General features: G+C 33.4%; 1 protein-coding gene across 2 annotated transcripts in view; it reads left to right on the top strand.

The window, feature by feature from the left end:
* Window positions 1–16040, top strand: part of LOC149804736 (threonine aspartase 1-like) — a 28618-nt gene extending 12578 nt beyond the window's left edge. For both annotated transcript variants that reach the window (XM_089943698.1, XM_089943691.1), the window contains exons 6-13: window positions 685–764; window positions 2941–3056; window positions 3544–3717; window positions 8855–8933; window positions 11947–12060; window positions 13305–13400; window positions 14020–14093; window positions 15226–16040. In XM_089943698.1, coding sequence (XP_089799824.1) covers window positions 685–764; window positions 2941–3056; window positions 3544–3717; window positions 8855–8933; window positions 11947–12060; window positions 13305–13400; window positions 14020–14093; window positions 15226–15303 — 811 coding nt within the window. In that variant the 3' untranslated portion in view covers window positions 15304–16040. The remainder of the gene's footprint in view (window positions 1–684; window positions 765–2940; window positions 3057–3543; window positions 3718–8854; window positions 8934–11946; window positions 12061–13304; window positions 13401–14019; window positions 14094–15225) is intronic.
* The last annotated feature ends 87 nt before the right edge of the window (window positions 16041–16127 follow it).

The following is a 16127-nucleotide window of genomic DNA, read 5'->3' as shown; positions in this document are numbered from 1 at the left end:
AGTTCAATAATAATGTACTATTGCAACATTAATCTCACATACCTTACAGAATATACTGAGTTTAATACTACTGTACTATTGCATCATTGATCTCACATACTTTAAAGAATATACTGAGTTTAATGATACTGTACTATTGCTTCATTAATTTCACATACCTTAAAGAATATACTGAGTTTAATAATACTGTACTATCACATTATTGATCTCACATACTTTAAAGAATATACTGAGCTTAATAATACTATACTATTGCATCATTGATCCCTTAAACCTTACAGAATATACTGAGTTCAATAATAATGTACTATTGCATCATTAATCTCACATACCTTACAGAATATACTGAGTTTAATACTACTGTACTATCCCATCATTAATCTCACATACTTTAAAGAATATACTGAGTTTAATAATACTGTACTATCGCATCATTGATCTCACATACTTTAAAGAATATACTGAGTTTAATAATACTATACTATTGCTTCATTAATCTCACATACTTTACAGAAAAATAATGAAATATTGCATCATTAATCTCATAAAACTTACAGAAGATACTGTGTTTAATAATACTGTACTATTGCATCATTATTCTCATTCTTTTACTATTAGTATCATTCAGTTTATAATCAGTCTTTAGACAAAAGACAAGTATGGAAATATGTAACTTCATTTCAGTTTTCTTGTGGGCACAGGGGCAGCAATGTGGGCAAAAGAAAATGGAATTTCTGTGATTTCTGAGGACAAACTAAAATCCGGTATTGCATGAATTCTATTATTGCAACCAAAACTTTTTCAAAGTCATTATTATTGAGTTGAAAATTCATTAATATATTATCAGTTACTTTTACAAAACTTACGTATACCAGTTGAATATGTTAGTTATAAATATAATCATGGTAAACTGTATTAAATATACATATTAATGATTATTTTGACCTAAAATAAAACTTTTTTACTAAGTAGAATGTCTTTGCTATGTCTGTTTATCTTTGATGGCTTCAAATGCATGTTTCAGATTCTAAGAAGAATATACTGTGAATAGTTGCATATAACATGTAGAAGTCAAGTCCATTTGCAAACTGCATAGACTTAGATCTACCATGTAGAAGTTGAGTCCATCTGCAAACTGCATAGACTTAGATTTGCCATGTAGAAGTCGAGTCCATATGCAAACTGCATAGACTTAGATCTACCATGTAGAAGTTGAGTCCATCTGCAAACTGCATAGACTCAGATTTGTCATTTTTGATGAACTAAGAAATCTACAAAAATTGGTACCCAACATAAATAGTGAATTCTAAGTATATGAAATTATTAATAAAACTTGAATAAGAACAATATTATGAGGTCAAATATTGGTTTCATGCAATGGCATGGTGTCAGATATTTCATACTGTACCATGGGGTCACTTGAGTTTGTTTTTTTACTATACCATTGGGTTACATATGAGTTTCATACAATACCATTGGGTTACATATGAGTTTCATACAATACCATGGGTTTCATATGATTTTCATACTATACCAAGGGGTCACATATGAGTTTCATATTCATTATTAGTTTATCATTGGCACATACTTACCCACATATTTTCTTTTTAAAATTCATTCAAAGATATGGTGCTATAAGCAGCACCGCAAATGGCATTTTCTTTGTATCCTCTGACCTCAAACACCTTTATACATGTATTACGACACGTTGGTCTTAAAATTAGTAACAGAATAGAGTCAAAAGTAAAAAGCTTTGTAAAATTGAACAAAATAATTTATTTCCCAAGAATACAAAGTGAAAATATAAAAATAACTTACAGTATTGTGAAATAAATCCCAAATAATCATAGAATTTCTAACACAAGTCTTAATGATTAAAGTTCTGAATAAACTTAGTAGCATTCCAGAATAAATAATCCAACACTGGAAGTGTTGATGTGCCTGTGGTAGCCTGTGTCTTAGAGATATGCCAACAGTCTTTTGTTGAGTCACAATAATACAATCCAATACATTCTTATTTGAAATTTTGCTATAAATGCAAGTCTATTTCCATAAACGTTATTTTTGAGCACTTTGTATTTCCAAAGAAGAATCACTTGAAATAATTTGAATAAATATATTCCAGCCCAAATGAAATACTGGACACAACAATAATGCAACTGATTCTTCTTAGATCTTACAGCATGAATACATAATTTCTATAAAAACATGATTATTGTGTCCTCTACTTGACATCAGGTCACAATAAACATTTTCTTTAAAAAAAATGGCAAAGTTTATTCTGGAAGGAAGGTTCCAGATGTTTGCAAGATAAAATCTTAGTTATAATTAGAGGGTCTGTTTCAGAAATTATAATATAAAATGTAGTAAACAACAGGTAGACCTGGCTTTTCTTTGGGAATTTCCAAAGTTCTAGACTCAGACTGAGATAAACTTGTTTATGAAACCAAAATCAGTGTTTTAGGTCAGATAGAAAATGAACTTCATTATGGACAAGGTCAAGTCCAAAATACTATTATTCATAACATATAATGAATTTAAAAGAACTAATATAGAATGCAAGTTAAATATACATAACACATGCAAGGAGATCAACCTAAGGAAATCATGAAATTTAACAAAAAGCAGACAATAATATTTAGACTATAAGGTTAGATATAGAATACAAAATTAGTCAAGGAACTTTCATCAGAACATGCATAACTCATATATATCATCCTAAATCTTACGAGAAAAATTCAAATGACAAAGTAACATTATATGGATAATATAAGCTGTATTTCATACTTGCATACAGTTGACCCCCACCCATCTCTTAAAATTCCTGTCTTACATAATACCACAGTACAAAATCAAGAAATAGTCATTATGAATTGCTGATTTGACAAGATGATACACAGGAATACTCTAAGCAAGTCATTATTTTCATATCATTTGCAGAGAGTGCAATGAAAATGTTTAATGACCACAAGAGAAGGTTGGAGAGGCAAGAGGAAAAGATGCTTTGTAAGAAGAGGAAGACCAAGTTACACATTCACTCTAATAATCCACAACAGGTACTGCATGCTGCATGAATAGCAGATATTGTGGCTATAATAACACTTGTTATCTCTTGACTTTTCCTTGAAATAAAAGCAGAAATTAGTATAGTGTGTGATATAGTCCATCTGAATATCTTTTTATATGTAATAAAACCAGCTCAAATTCAAACCTTTTTAGGAATTAAAACATGGAAAATTATTAGGAAAAATACATTTTTGCATGAATTTGAACTTCAGTTATTTGTCAAATTTACGTTTGGAAAAGCTACGTTAAAAATCCAAATCACATCACATCACACACATGATCATTGTTTGCACATTGCTTAATACAACTGATCTTTTGTAAGAACTGTAACTAACTTTGCATTTATTAAATTATTGGTTGGTTTATGGAAATATTTTGGTATAATGCATCATAATAAGGTGTTGATTTGTATATGGGAAGATTAAATTCTGTCACTATCTCCATCTTGTAGCTTATCTTTGTATACATTGCTTTCAGGTCTCAGATTTGTCAGATACCAGAGAACATGCTGATGAAAATTGCTCTGAAGACAGCCCAGTAAATGATATCCAAGACACTGTTGGTTCTGTTTGCATTGATTGCCATGGCAACCTGGCTGCTGGGGTCTCCAGTGGGGGAATTTCTCTCAAGCAGCCAGGAAGAGTTGGACCTGTGAGTTGTTTTAGCAATCTTCTAGTTTATTTTCAGTCATATTACTGCAATGTAACTAAGATATTGATATAAAGAACTCATCCCATCAGCCACTCTCAGACCAGACCATACTCAGCTTAGCAAATACTGCTGGCCAGTCAACTTGTATGTGTTGAAATGACTTTGCATGACTTTGCATGTTACAATCTGCTCATGGTAAATTTCATTGTAACTAATTATCCATAGTAAACTCTATAAAACTTTTGCATTTTTATTTACTTTCAACGTAATTTTTCAAGCCCATTATATGCATTGATAAACTAGTACAGTCTTTATCACAGATAAACAACCCATACATTAGATCAATGTTCTGCTTATTGAGATAACATCAACCCGCCTGTTTCTTCAAATACATTACCCAATCATACTTATTTGTGAGTAAGACCACTAAATCTCAAACCTAGCCCTTCTATGCAAACATTTTAGCTACAGAAGCAAACAGTTGTCTGCCCATATAGTTGGGAGTCAAGATAAAGTGATCCCTGCCTAAGATATAGGGATTGGTGCCAAATTCCTTCATACTCAAATGCGATGTGTTCAGAAATAAATCCATAAAACAAATCTCCTATTTTCAAGTTTAAATACAATTCACACTATATACATGTACTACCTTTATGTTACATTACACATGAAATGTCCCTAATCCAAAGCATCACACTTACAGCTATCTTATTTCATCATAATACTTTAATTGCTACAGAGCATATTGTTTCTCATTTAAGAAAGTATACTCAATCTATATTTCAAACTATTTCTTACTAATTTCTGTAGGAGGTGAATTTCTGTAGGAGTTGAAGTTTTGCAATTAGTAAAATAGCTTGATCATATTGGCATCATTTTGTGTTACGTGCCCTGGTCATTAGTAAGTAAATTCAATAATATGCATTTGACCAATAGAATCCATTGGTCAGTAAGGGTGAAACGATTCATCCATATATCAGTGCATCAATATTTTTTCTGAAAAAAATCACATATGGATACAAGAGATGGAGAATCAATACAAAATGATACTTACCCTATGCATGTTAGTTTAGTCTTCAGCAGTCATGAGCAATTATTAATAGTTTGCCTGTTATTCTGTAAAATTATAATCCATCTGAAACAGCATTTGCAGTCACAGGCACTCGTTTTTTTTAAAAAAAGGTAAAAATGAAAGATTATTTGAGAATACCTTACTCGCCAATCTACAAGTTAACACAAAGTGACATGCTGATTTTCTTAAGCCAGAAATATGTTCAGCATATACTATACATTCCAAATGTGTTCCACATGTATAATGAAGTACTTTACTTATAATTTGATAACCACTTTCACACAACGTTTTTCTACTTTGAATTATATATTGACTCCTTTGGTAGATTTGAAAGCTATGCTACTGGTGTGTTTCACATTGAAATATGTTACATTGAATTCTCTCATTTGTTGTTATTGCTTGTTTTGCTGCAGGTTAAACAAAAACCACCAATCAGAAATCAGTGTAGCTTATTCTCTGCATGACAAACAGGAAGTATTGACAAAGCAACAGAGAAAATTCACTGGAAAGTCATTAGATATTCCATGTACTTAAGCAGAGATGCTGTCAGGGTGTGCCATTGTGGGAATCATGCAAAATTTGTATGAATTCATGTGCTTGGAGAACAGCAAAATACAAAAACTCCAGCAAATTTGTTGAAAGTCCCACATATGAAAATATGCTCAGCAAAGTATACAATTTTTATTTAACCATTCTTGTCGAGACTTCTGTTTTTCAGGTTGCAACTGTTCCACATCTGGGTTTTTCAAGCATGACATGAATGAGTGTGAAACAAAATTTTATTAGAACAGCATGCATAGGAATACAAATTATGGCATAGTTTGAACCATTCATGAAGAAAGTTTTACAAACTCATGTTTAAAATATGGCCTACCCAGAAAATACAAAATGTCTGATTACCAGCGATATGACTGAAAAATTGTTTAAGCTACATTAAAAATCCAAATCTCACATACTGTACAAGTGTGGTACACTTTTTAAGGCAGAATGTCAAAATGCAGCTGTGATTTAGGAAAGATGAGCCATCTGCAAAACAAGAAAAGCCCAGACAGAAATTTACTTAGTAAAGCAAAGCAGTAAGGGGGAGCATTTTAGTTTTAGCACACATTACAAATACTGTTTTAGTATCAGTACTACAAAGCTTGTCAATTTTGTGTACTTTTCTGTGTGGAAAATACCCTGAAGGTATGATGAGAGTCATCCCTTCATTAGGGTGAACCGGAAGATTCTATAACCCCATAGTTACCTTGCCGACGTACATTGCCCTTGATTCTCTTTCCAGTTCCAGCCATTAAGGGTTTCTTAAATTGCATGTCATAGAGAAATGGCCTTCACTTTATGTTTAACATCATGGTTGGAAGTTGTTTGGTTTTTTTGGATCATCTTTATAATTTGGAATTATCCCTGATCAAGAATTTTTCAGTTTGAATTGAGCTTTTTCAAGAGCTGTTCGTGCTTTTCTGGTTACATTTGGTATAACCTTGTATTTAGACTCCTACCCCACAGGGGGTGTTAACATAACTATTATTGTTGAGAATTTAGTTCTAGCTTGGGTAGGTATTTAGTAAATATCCTTATCCTTGCTGAAATTAGTCTTTGTATTTTGTTTTGTTTTTTATTACAGTAATGATTCTTCATATTTCACATTTAATTTTAAAGTGACTTGTACTATTTTGATCTTGGAAAAGCAAGTTGCACACCAGTTTTTCCCTTTTTTCTCTTTGTTCTAATTCTCATAATTAGTATCAGATAGTAATCTTTATTTATTACACTTATTATTTGCAATCTAACCTGCCTGGTGTTTTACTAAATTAGTCTTCACCAGTTCTCAAATAAAGCTGGTTGACATCAGGATCATCCCTCTGGCACTTCGCAATTTCTATTGCCTTTTAGTCCCTGTGGCTCATTTCAGTGATGGGATCAAACCACTTGGTATGGGGATAACTCAGGTCTGAGTCTCTCAGATCTGGGGAAAGGTCTTCCTACAGATATCTGAGTTGCCTCAAAAATCATATGGGATGTTGGCCATTACTGTGCATAAAGTCATGGCCTGCAGGACCTTGGTCACATGTGTCACATTTTCCTACATCTTCTTCTTGCAACCTCGGGACAAAAATGGATGGGATGGGCCTTTTTGACACAAATACCCCAGCAAGTAGAGAGTCACTATCCCCCACCTGCTGAAGCTGCTACTAGGGACAGTCCATTTACAACATGTCACAAATTAAGATTTGGGTCTCTCTTTTCCCAAAGTCTTCCCTGTATTGGAGAAACATTGGGTAGTATAGTCTTGCCTCCTAGGTGCAAGAATGGGATGTACCTGTATAGGCAGTCAATTAGCCTTTTCTACAGGTAACTTCAAATAGAATTGTTGTTTTAGCATCTATAGTAGTATTTATAATGATGCTCCAAGATTCTACACATATTGGCTGCCATGTGCACCCTTTTACAGGTAAATTGTCATAGTGTGTAGTTCTGCATCTCCATGTGTTCAAAAAGCAGGACATGTGATGAGCTTCACCTTTGTGTACTGTCTGCTCTATTTTGTCTTACAGATTTAGACTATGGGCACAACCAGGTGTAAGTTTTGTAACACTGGAAACTCACAACTACTGTACATGTATAGCTTGCTCCTGTTGACAGTCAGATAATACATGTCAGGCATGCACACTGTGGAGTGCAAGTCTGTCTGCTGTGGTACTTTGGTTACTAAAAGACAAGGCACAGAAGTGCACCTTGAGGGGTGAAGACTTCATCTGTATGCATGCTGACATCATGGCGGTGAGTAATTTGCTTCTCAATGTGTATTGCACTCCACATGGTTCAGCAATCAAAGCTATCTTGCTCAGTGACAGCTCAGACTTCAACCTCAGTGCTGTGTTATTTAATGAATTGTATCTTTTCCAGATTCTTCTTTGGACCAGGGAGCCTCTGAATGCTCAGATTTCTTGAGGTGTGGGTTTCCACCATTATACAATTGGGTAGAAAAATTGGGACCAGAGTTCCCATATATGCCTTGGAACCCTACTCCTGTCTCTTTGCAGATGTGTCAGATTCAGGGTGGGACACTCATCTGGAGCTTAAAGGACTGATTATTCAGGGTTTGTCTTTCAAGAAGAATCTTTCCTCCACCTCAGCAGTTTGGAAATGAGGGCAATCTTAGCCTGTAATGGTTGTTTCCAAAAAAAAGAGTTTGTTGCATAAAGGTCTCCTCCAACGATATATCTGTGGTTGTGTACATCATGAGACAAGGAGGCACACATACCTCTTCTATCTGCATGGAGGTTAAGAACCATTATGCCTCATAATGAATTTCCCTCCAAGCTAACCATATTCCTTGTCATATATATTTTGGAGGATAGACTGTTGAGGAAGGGAAGATAGTCCTCTTGGAATGGCCTATACACCAGTCCATAGTGGATTCCCTGTTTCAACTTTGGGGGACACCATTAGAGGTCTTGTTTGAAGTCTAATCAACAGGCTCCCCATTTTTGTTTCACCAGTCCTCATCCTTACAAATTCGGCAGTGGATGTTTTTAGCCTGAAATGGGATCATGCTGTTTGCTTAAACCTTCACATCCTTCCATATCATCCGTCTGGTATTTCACTAGTAAGGAACTCCTTTATTCAGATAATTTTGAAAACCCCTCTGTGATCCCAATGATAGAACTTTTTTCTGCTTCATTAGTTACTGAAGCATAGACAGGATTTGGTGCTAATTACTGTATCTAAGGGGGAGATCACTCTGTCCACTTCACCTATTTGGCAGACAACATTGAGCTTTTTAACCAAACCTTTAGCTATAGAGGGCAGGAACTTTCCTAAGGTATTATGGTCGGGTAAGTATTATTGAAGAAACTATTTTAATTTTATGGTTACTACAAACCCTTTAAAGAGTTTAAAGACTTATCAATAAAAACAATATACCATCCACCCTTCCCTTTCAGTGATTGTAAGTAACCAATAAAAGTTCATTTTTGTTAAGAAAACCCCCCAAATAAATATATAATATATAAATAACAAAATTCAAAGCATCCTTTACTGACTTTAATTGTCGCACTCCAGGCAGCTGTTTATGGAGCTGGATGTTGGGCAACCAACACATCTCCCGCTGGCAGACCAGGAGTAGCTGTAGTTACATCAGGTAAACAAAGATTGCAATGTGAAGTATGGGTAAATTTCTCATATTGCAAATTTAATTCATATTTCCACGTGTATTTTATTTCTGTTGAGCCTGGTTATGCAAAATGACTTTTTAGATAATACATCAATAATTGTCTTTTGTCTCTTATTTATGGATGTGTGAAATATTAGGATGGCAGATAAGACAGTTTCACTCATAATTTTATGACATCATTTTGCTACAATATTAGTAGATCAAAAACTTGAGGGAATTGCCTACTATGCTTGCCACAGAATTTATTCAGATAAGGTTACGTTAGTCAACTTCAAAATCAGTATATTTCATAAAATCTCATAGTTTTGTTTTAATGTAAAGTCTTAGTTCTGTTTTTAATGGAGTTGTAACTTTCATAAGTGATAACAAGTTTTTTTTCCACAGCCAATCTTGAACAATTAAGACTTGAACCAAAATTGTGTATTAGTTTCTATTTTATCAGACCCAACAATTTTTTATATTACTCTATTCATGTCAGAAGTACATGAAACCAGATACATCAATTGAAAAATCGACGCTAAGTGGACCATTTGTTTCATAAATGTTTAGTTTTAAACTCAGATACTAAGGAAATGACACAATCTAAAGACATCAAAGGAAATGACACAGTCTAAAGACAGCAAAGGAAATCACACAAGATAAAGACAGCAAAGGAAATGACACAATATAAAGACAGCAAAGGAAATGACACAGTCTAAAGACAGCAAAGGAAATCACACAAGATAAAGACAGCAAAGGAAATGACACAATATGAAGACAGCAAAGGAAATGACACAAGATAAAGACATCAAAGGAAGGGACACAAGATAAAGACAGCAAAGGAAGTGACACAATATAAAGACATCAAAGGAAATGACACAAGATAAAGACATCAAAGGAAATGACACAATCTAAAGACAGCAAAAGAAATGACACAATATAAAGACAGCAAAGGAAATGACACAATATAAAGACAGCAAAGGAAATGACACAATATAAAGACATCAAAGGAAATGACACAAGATAAAGACAGCAAAGGAAGTGACACAATATAAAGACCGCAAAGGAAATGAAACAAGATAAAAACATCAAAGGAAGTGACACAATATAAAGACATCAAAGGAAGTGACACAATATAAAGATATCAAAGGAAATGACACAATCTAAAGACAGCAAAGTAAATGACACAATATAAAGACAGCAAAGGAAATGACACAATATAAAGACAGCAAAGGAAATGACACAAGATAAAGACAGCAAAGGAAGTGACACAATATAAAGACAGCAAAGGAAATGACACACTATAAAGACAGCAAAGGAAATGACACAATATAAAGACAGCAAAGGAAGTGACACAATATAAAGACAGCAAAGGAAATGACATGATAAAAACATCAAAAGAAGTGACACAATATAAAGACAGCAAAGGAAATGACATGATAAAAACATCAAAGGAAGTGACACAATATAAAGACATCAAAGTAAGTGACACAGTATAAAGATATCAAAGGAAATGACACAGTCTAAAGACAGCAAAGGAAATGACACAATATAAAGACAGCAAAGGAAATGACACAATATAAAGACAGCAAAGGAAATGACACAAGATAAAGACAGCAAAGGAAGTGACACAATATAAAGACAGCAAAGGAAATGACATGATAAAAACATCAAAAGAAGTGACACAAGATAAAGACAGCAAAGGAAGTGACACAATATAAAGACATCAAAGAAAATGACACGAGATAAAGACAGCAAAGGAAATGACACAATCTAAAGACAGCAAAGGAAATGACACAATATAAAGACAGCAAAGGAAATGACACAAGATAAAGACAGCAAAGGAAATGGCACAGTATAAAGACAGCAAAGGAAATGACACAATATAAAGACAGCAAAGGAAGTGACACAAGATAAAGACAGCAAAGGAAGTGACACAAGATAAAGACAGCAAAGGAAGTGACACAATATAAAGACAGCAAAGGAAGTGACACAAGATAAAGACAGCAAAGGAAGTGACACAAGATAAAGACAGCAAAGGAAATGACACAAGATAAAGACAGCAAAGGAAGTGACACAGTATAAAGACATCAATGCTTAGACACACCTGATATTTTTTTTCTTTTCATATACTTAATTTACATCTTTTACCCAAGAAAGACATTTTTGGGATGGGTAAACCTAATATTAAATTTTAAAAATTGGTCTAAAACCATCGTGCTAAGTTCATCAAATATTGAATGGTTATAACAAAATGTTTATCATTTTAAAGTGGAATGATAATAAATTGAGGAAATGAGATCTTGGAAAACCATGTCTCTTGATTCATCACAAACACTAGTTATCAAGGTTACCCAATATACTCACTTACAAGTTGAGCCCAATTACAAACTGCATGGACCAGGGTCTATGTTATCTTGTTCTTCTGATTACTCATAAAACTGCATAAACCCAGATCTTTCGAATTACTCAATGGAAAATCAGAGTTTGTGCAGCTTTCAGATGGACTTGACTTCTAAGCAAAAATATACAGTAATACAAGCACATGTTAAAATAAGCAATCATCAGCTAGCAGTGTCAATAATAGAGATGTCTTTTCATGGCTGATGACATTAACTGCAATGACAAGCATTTCATGAATGTTTCTTCTATCCAGCATTCAGTAAATGTAAACCAAGCAAACATGTGCCTCACATCTTGATTAATAAAAGGCATTGATATTGTTCTCTTGTGTCGTGCCATTAGGAGAAGATAAATTGAGTGAAAAGCATGTCACAGAACAACATAATACTCTCCAGAAATTTAGGATATTTGCGATTGTTGGTTGTCGAAAGTGAAATTTATTGTGTTACTAAACTATTTTGAAGCAAGAGATGGTAGTTGTTACAGCTTGTATAGAATTTGAATTTAAGAGTGAAAAAATGTTTTCTTAAAACTACTTTTTGATGTTGTTTCCTCTCATCCATGCACTAAATTTTACTCTGTATTTTCATATTTACAGGTACAGGGGAACACTTAATGAGAACATTGCTTGCTAAGAGTTGTGCTGAACGTCTGTATAGAGATGAGGACACCCACAGAGCAGTACAGCAGACATTAACAAAAGATTTCTTGGGTATGTTTAAAAGCAGAACAAAACGAGATCATCCATACCAGTTCATTGATTTCAAATTTTAAGTTATAAAATGAAAATTTAAGAGGAATTTACAGAATTATGAATTAAATCCAAAATAATCCTAAAATTTATAAGTCCAAAAAGATAGAGTGTTCCAAATGAATTCCAGATCCTGAATGTGCTATGTACCAATATCCTTGAAAGTGCTAACCAGTTATTATGTACTTTTGAGAGAGTGATGTATGTAAGGTGAAGTTGTTTGCATTTAAAACATGCACAATGGAGAGAATGTTGGCATACTTTGGTAAATTGTACATGATCTAAGCATACTGCTAACTAAAATGATTGCTCCCTTGTGCTAAAAAATGAGCCTGAATTAGTCTAAAGTACTGTATCCATAGCATCTATTAAAATAGGGAAAATGATTTTTGCCAGACTAGACAATACCAGCTTCTGAAAGTGTGATGAATGAATTACCAAATATTTAAAATGTAAAAAGGTTATCGGCTCTTTTTTTATACAATTTACCTCTGAAGTTCAGGAAGTGAAAATGACCAAGTGTAGCTAGCACTTTTTTGAAAGGTGCACATCTAGAGTAAGGCCAAGCTGTATACACTGTAACCCATATTACACCCATGAATCATACACCAAAATAAAGGGAATTAAAGGTTCTTGAATTAAATCTAAGATAAACAAGGTCTTTTTTAAATAGTCAGTAAAACCAGTGTGGAAAGCCAGGAAAATTCTTTTTCTTTAAAATTCTAACCCTATGCAAAATGTGAAACTGTAGAGCGCCACCTAAAGTGCATACAGTCTTGATACACCACAATGGTATTGAACAGAATTCACAATAATCCCATAATGTTAATTTAGTACAGACTCATAACTTTGTAATTAAAATGAATAACCCAGATAAATGAATCATCTTAAGTTAAATCTAAACATAACATTAAATACATCTGCAGACTAATGTTAAAACAAGAAAAATACTAGAAAATAGGAATTAGGGATGAATCATTCACTCTTTGTATATGTCTCCATGATTCTATAGCATATGCGTATGTAGTGCTTTATGTCACCAATTAAGTGGCTCTGTAGTGCCAACAAAAAGGTTATGTTCCAAAAACTTATTTCAGAATAAACCTGTAATAAGCAATCACCTGTCTTAAGACTTAAGGTTTGACTGTAATTAATTATTCAATACTGTTTCAGTAGATACATGATGTGTACTTTTTTTTTTGTAGAGTCAGGATTCCTCTCAGGAATCACGAAGAAGTATGCTGGCATACTGGCAGTTAAGCAAGCCGCAGATTCAAGTGGAGACTCCCATTCAAATGATGGTAAGGTAGACACCATGTTCAGAAGGAACTGATTATGAAGTTTATCATTCTACACCTGACACAAGTTCAGCACACCCATATATTTCATAATAATAATGTAAGTAGAAGAGCAATCATATATAAAAAGTAATGAATGAGGACTGGTTCAACCTATAAAAGAAGTATGGATTCAATAACTAAGGAAAAGAAAAAATATGACTTAAGTAATCTAAGAAAGAAGTATGAATTCAAAAATATAATACTTTTTTCTTCAAGTTATACTTTAAAGCATCTGCACCATGTGTTATTAGTTAGGTGTGTGAAATAAAATAATTTGAAGAAAAAAAAAGTCAAACAGCCAATATGAGTATGCCACATTCATATTTCATTGACTTTCCATGTTTTTTTCCTTTTAGACCTAACAACTGTTTAGAAAAATTAAAATATAAGATTATGTGCATGTATTTTTCTGATTTCAAGGTAAAAATAATTCTACATGTCAGCCTAAATAGTTCAAAGATGCAAAGAATATGTGTATGGATTTAAAAACTCAAGCACCTGTTTTTATATTCACTTTTTTCCCCACTACGGTTCTGTTAAATTACAGTATATTGTGAGAACACTTAAATATGCATTGCAGTGGATTTGATCTGGTCCCATACAACTGAGAGCATGTGTATTGCATATATGACATCAAAGGAAAAGAGAGCAAAGGTAATGTGTGATTTTCTTTTTTTCATCATGTGGGAAGAAAACCACAAGATGACCTAAAGTGAGATATCAGTAAAAATAAATGCAAATTCTAGAGCAAAAATGCTAATCTTGAAAATAGAGTAAAGAAATTTGTCATGTTGGTATGTACATATTCACAAGAAAAAATAATAGAACCATTTTTACTTCCTGAAAGATGAATCATGACAATCATGTCATTTTTGCCACTTTCTGTGCTTAGTCTCTGTACACTATATTATTCCTCAGCTTGCCACTTGCTGTGCTTAGTCTTTGTACACTATATTATTCCTCAGCTTGCCACTTTCTGTGCTTAGTCTCTGTACACTATATTATTCTTCAGCTTGCCACTTTCTGTGCTTAGTCTCTGTACACTATATTATTCCTCAGCTTGCCACTTTCTGTGTTTAGTCTCTGTATACTATATTATTTCTCAGCTTGCCACTTGCTGTGCTTAGTCTCTGTACACTATATTATTCTTCAACTTGCCACTTTCTGTGGTTATTCTCTGTACACTATATTATTCCTCAACTTGCCACTTTCTTTGCTTAGTCTCTGTACACTATTTTATTCTGCAACTTGCCACTTTCTGTGGTTATTCTCTGTACACTATATTATTCCTCAACTTGCCACTTTCTTTGCTTAGTCTCTGTACACTATTTTATTCTGCAACTTGCCACTTTCTGTGGTTAATCTCTGTACATTATTTTATTCTGCAACTTGCCACTTTCTGTGGTTAGTCTCTGTACACTATATTATTCCTCAACTTGCCACTTTCTGTGGTTAGTATCTGTACACTATATTATTCCTAATCTTGCCACTTTCTTTGCTTAGTATCTGTACACTATATTATTTCTCAGCTTGCCACTTGCTGTGCTTAATTTTTGTACACTATATTATTCCTCAGTCTGTAACAAATCTTGGAAGAAGCAAATGTAAACTAAAACACAAGCAGGAACACATTTTTAATGTTTAAAAACGTTGCCTTTTTAAAGTTTTTATTTTAATTAGGTTCATCATTATATAAACGGTTTAAAAGCAACAAATGTGTTGTTTCCCTAATTATAAACACAAACCAGCATTATAATTTCTAATTTTACTGTTTTCTTTTCCCTAGAGCCTGATATCCCGACTATCAGAGGACAGCAAAGCAGGACAGAGCTTAATTATACAAGGGAAACACTTTGTTTTATGACATTAAATGTAGTTTAGTTTTAAAATAATTTTACAGGTTTTTCTGTTCTTCAACTTTGGAATTATACCAGCTGCCTTTCTGAACAAAGATTCTTTCCATGTAAAAGTGAAGATTCTCATATTTTACGGGTTTTTCCTTTTCTGAGAATAACTTTGGTAATCAAATGATCCAGAGGTCAGTGATAACTACACATAACTTCTTTATAGCATAAAACGATCACTTGCTGATGGCAGTTTTAAAGTTGCCATTTTTATTAATCAGGGTTCTGCTCATGTGCAATATACAATCAGTGTTTCTTGTCACCATAAACTTTACAGGCTACTGAACATGGGCAGCAAATTTTCTGGTCACCATTGTATCGTAACTAGTCCTACTCACAGGCTGTTAATCTGAATCACAAGTTTTTTTAAAGCTTTATTTGGAGGATAATTAAGATCCATTTTGTTCTTAATTGAAGTGTCATGGGTGATTAAAGTGTCGTGGCTGACTGATTTGTCGTGGCTGATGAAGTGTCATGAGTGGCTACATTCAAAGCACATTAAAGAAAGTATGCTACCAGGTTTTTGGTTGACCTAAATAATAGGTAGAACTAAGGAAACAATTATGTGTTAGGCCAGCCAGAACTGAACAAGGCATCAAACAAATTGCTTTTATATTCTTATTTCTGTACTTTTAAACATAATGCAAATGTAAAATCTATGTTTCTTTATGTTTTGCAAATAAATAATTAAAAATAACATTTTCATTGATCAAGTTTCATTTGTCTGCAACCTGTACATAACTGGGTACATTTCTTTTTTTTCCCTGTCCTGACTTCTTTTTTT

The sequence above is a fragment of the Sinohyriopsis cumingii genome, chromosome 2 (assembly GCF_028554795.1).
Source record: "Sinohyriopsis cumingii isolate HCF-2022 chromosome 2, ASM2855479v2, whole genome shotgun sequence".
Taxonomy (NCBI): Eukaryota; Metazoa; Mollusca; class Bivalvia; order Unionida; family Unionidae; genus Sinohyriopsis; species Sinohyriopsis cumingii.
The sequence above is the reverse complement of the archived record's forward strand: the minus strand, read 5'-3'. Positions and strand labels throughout refer to the sequence as shown.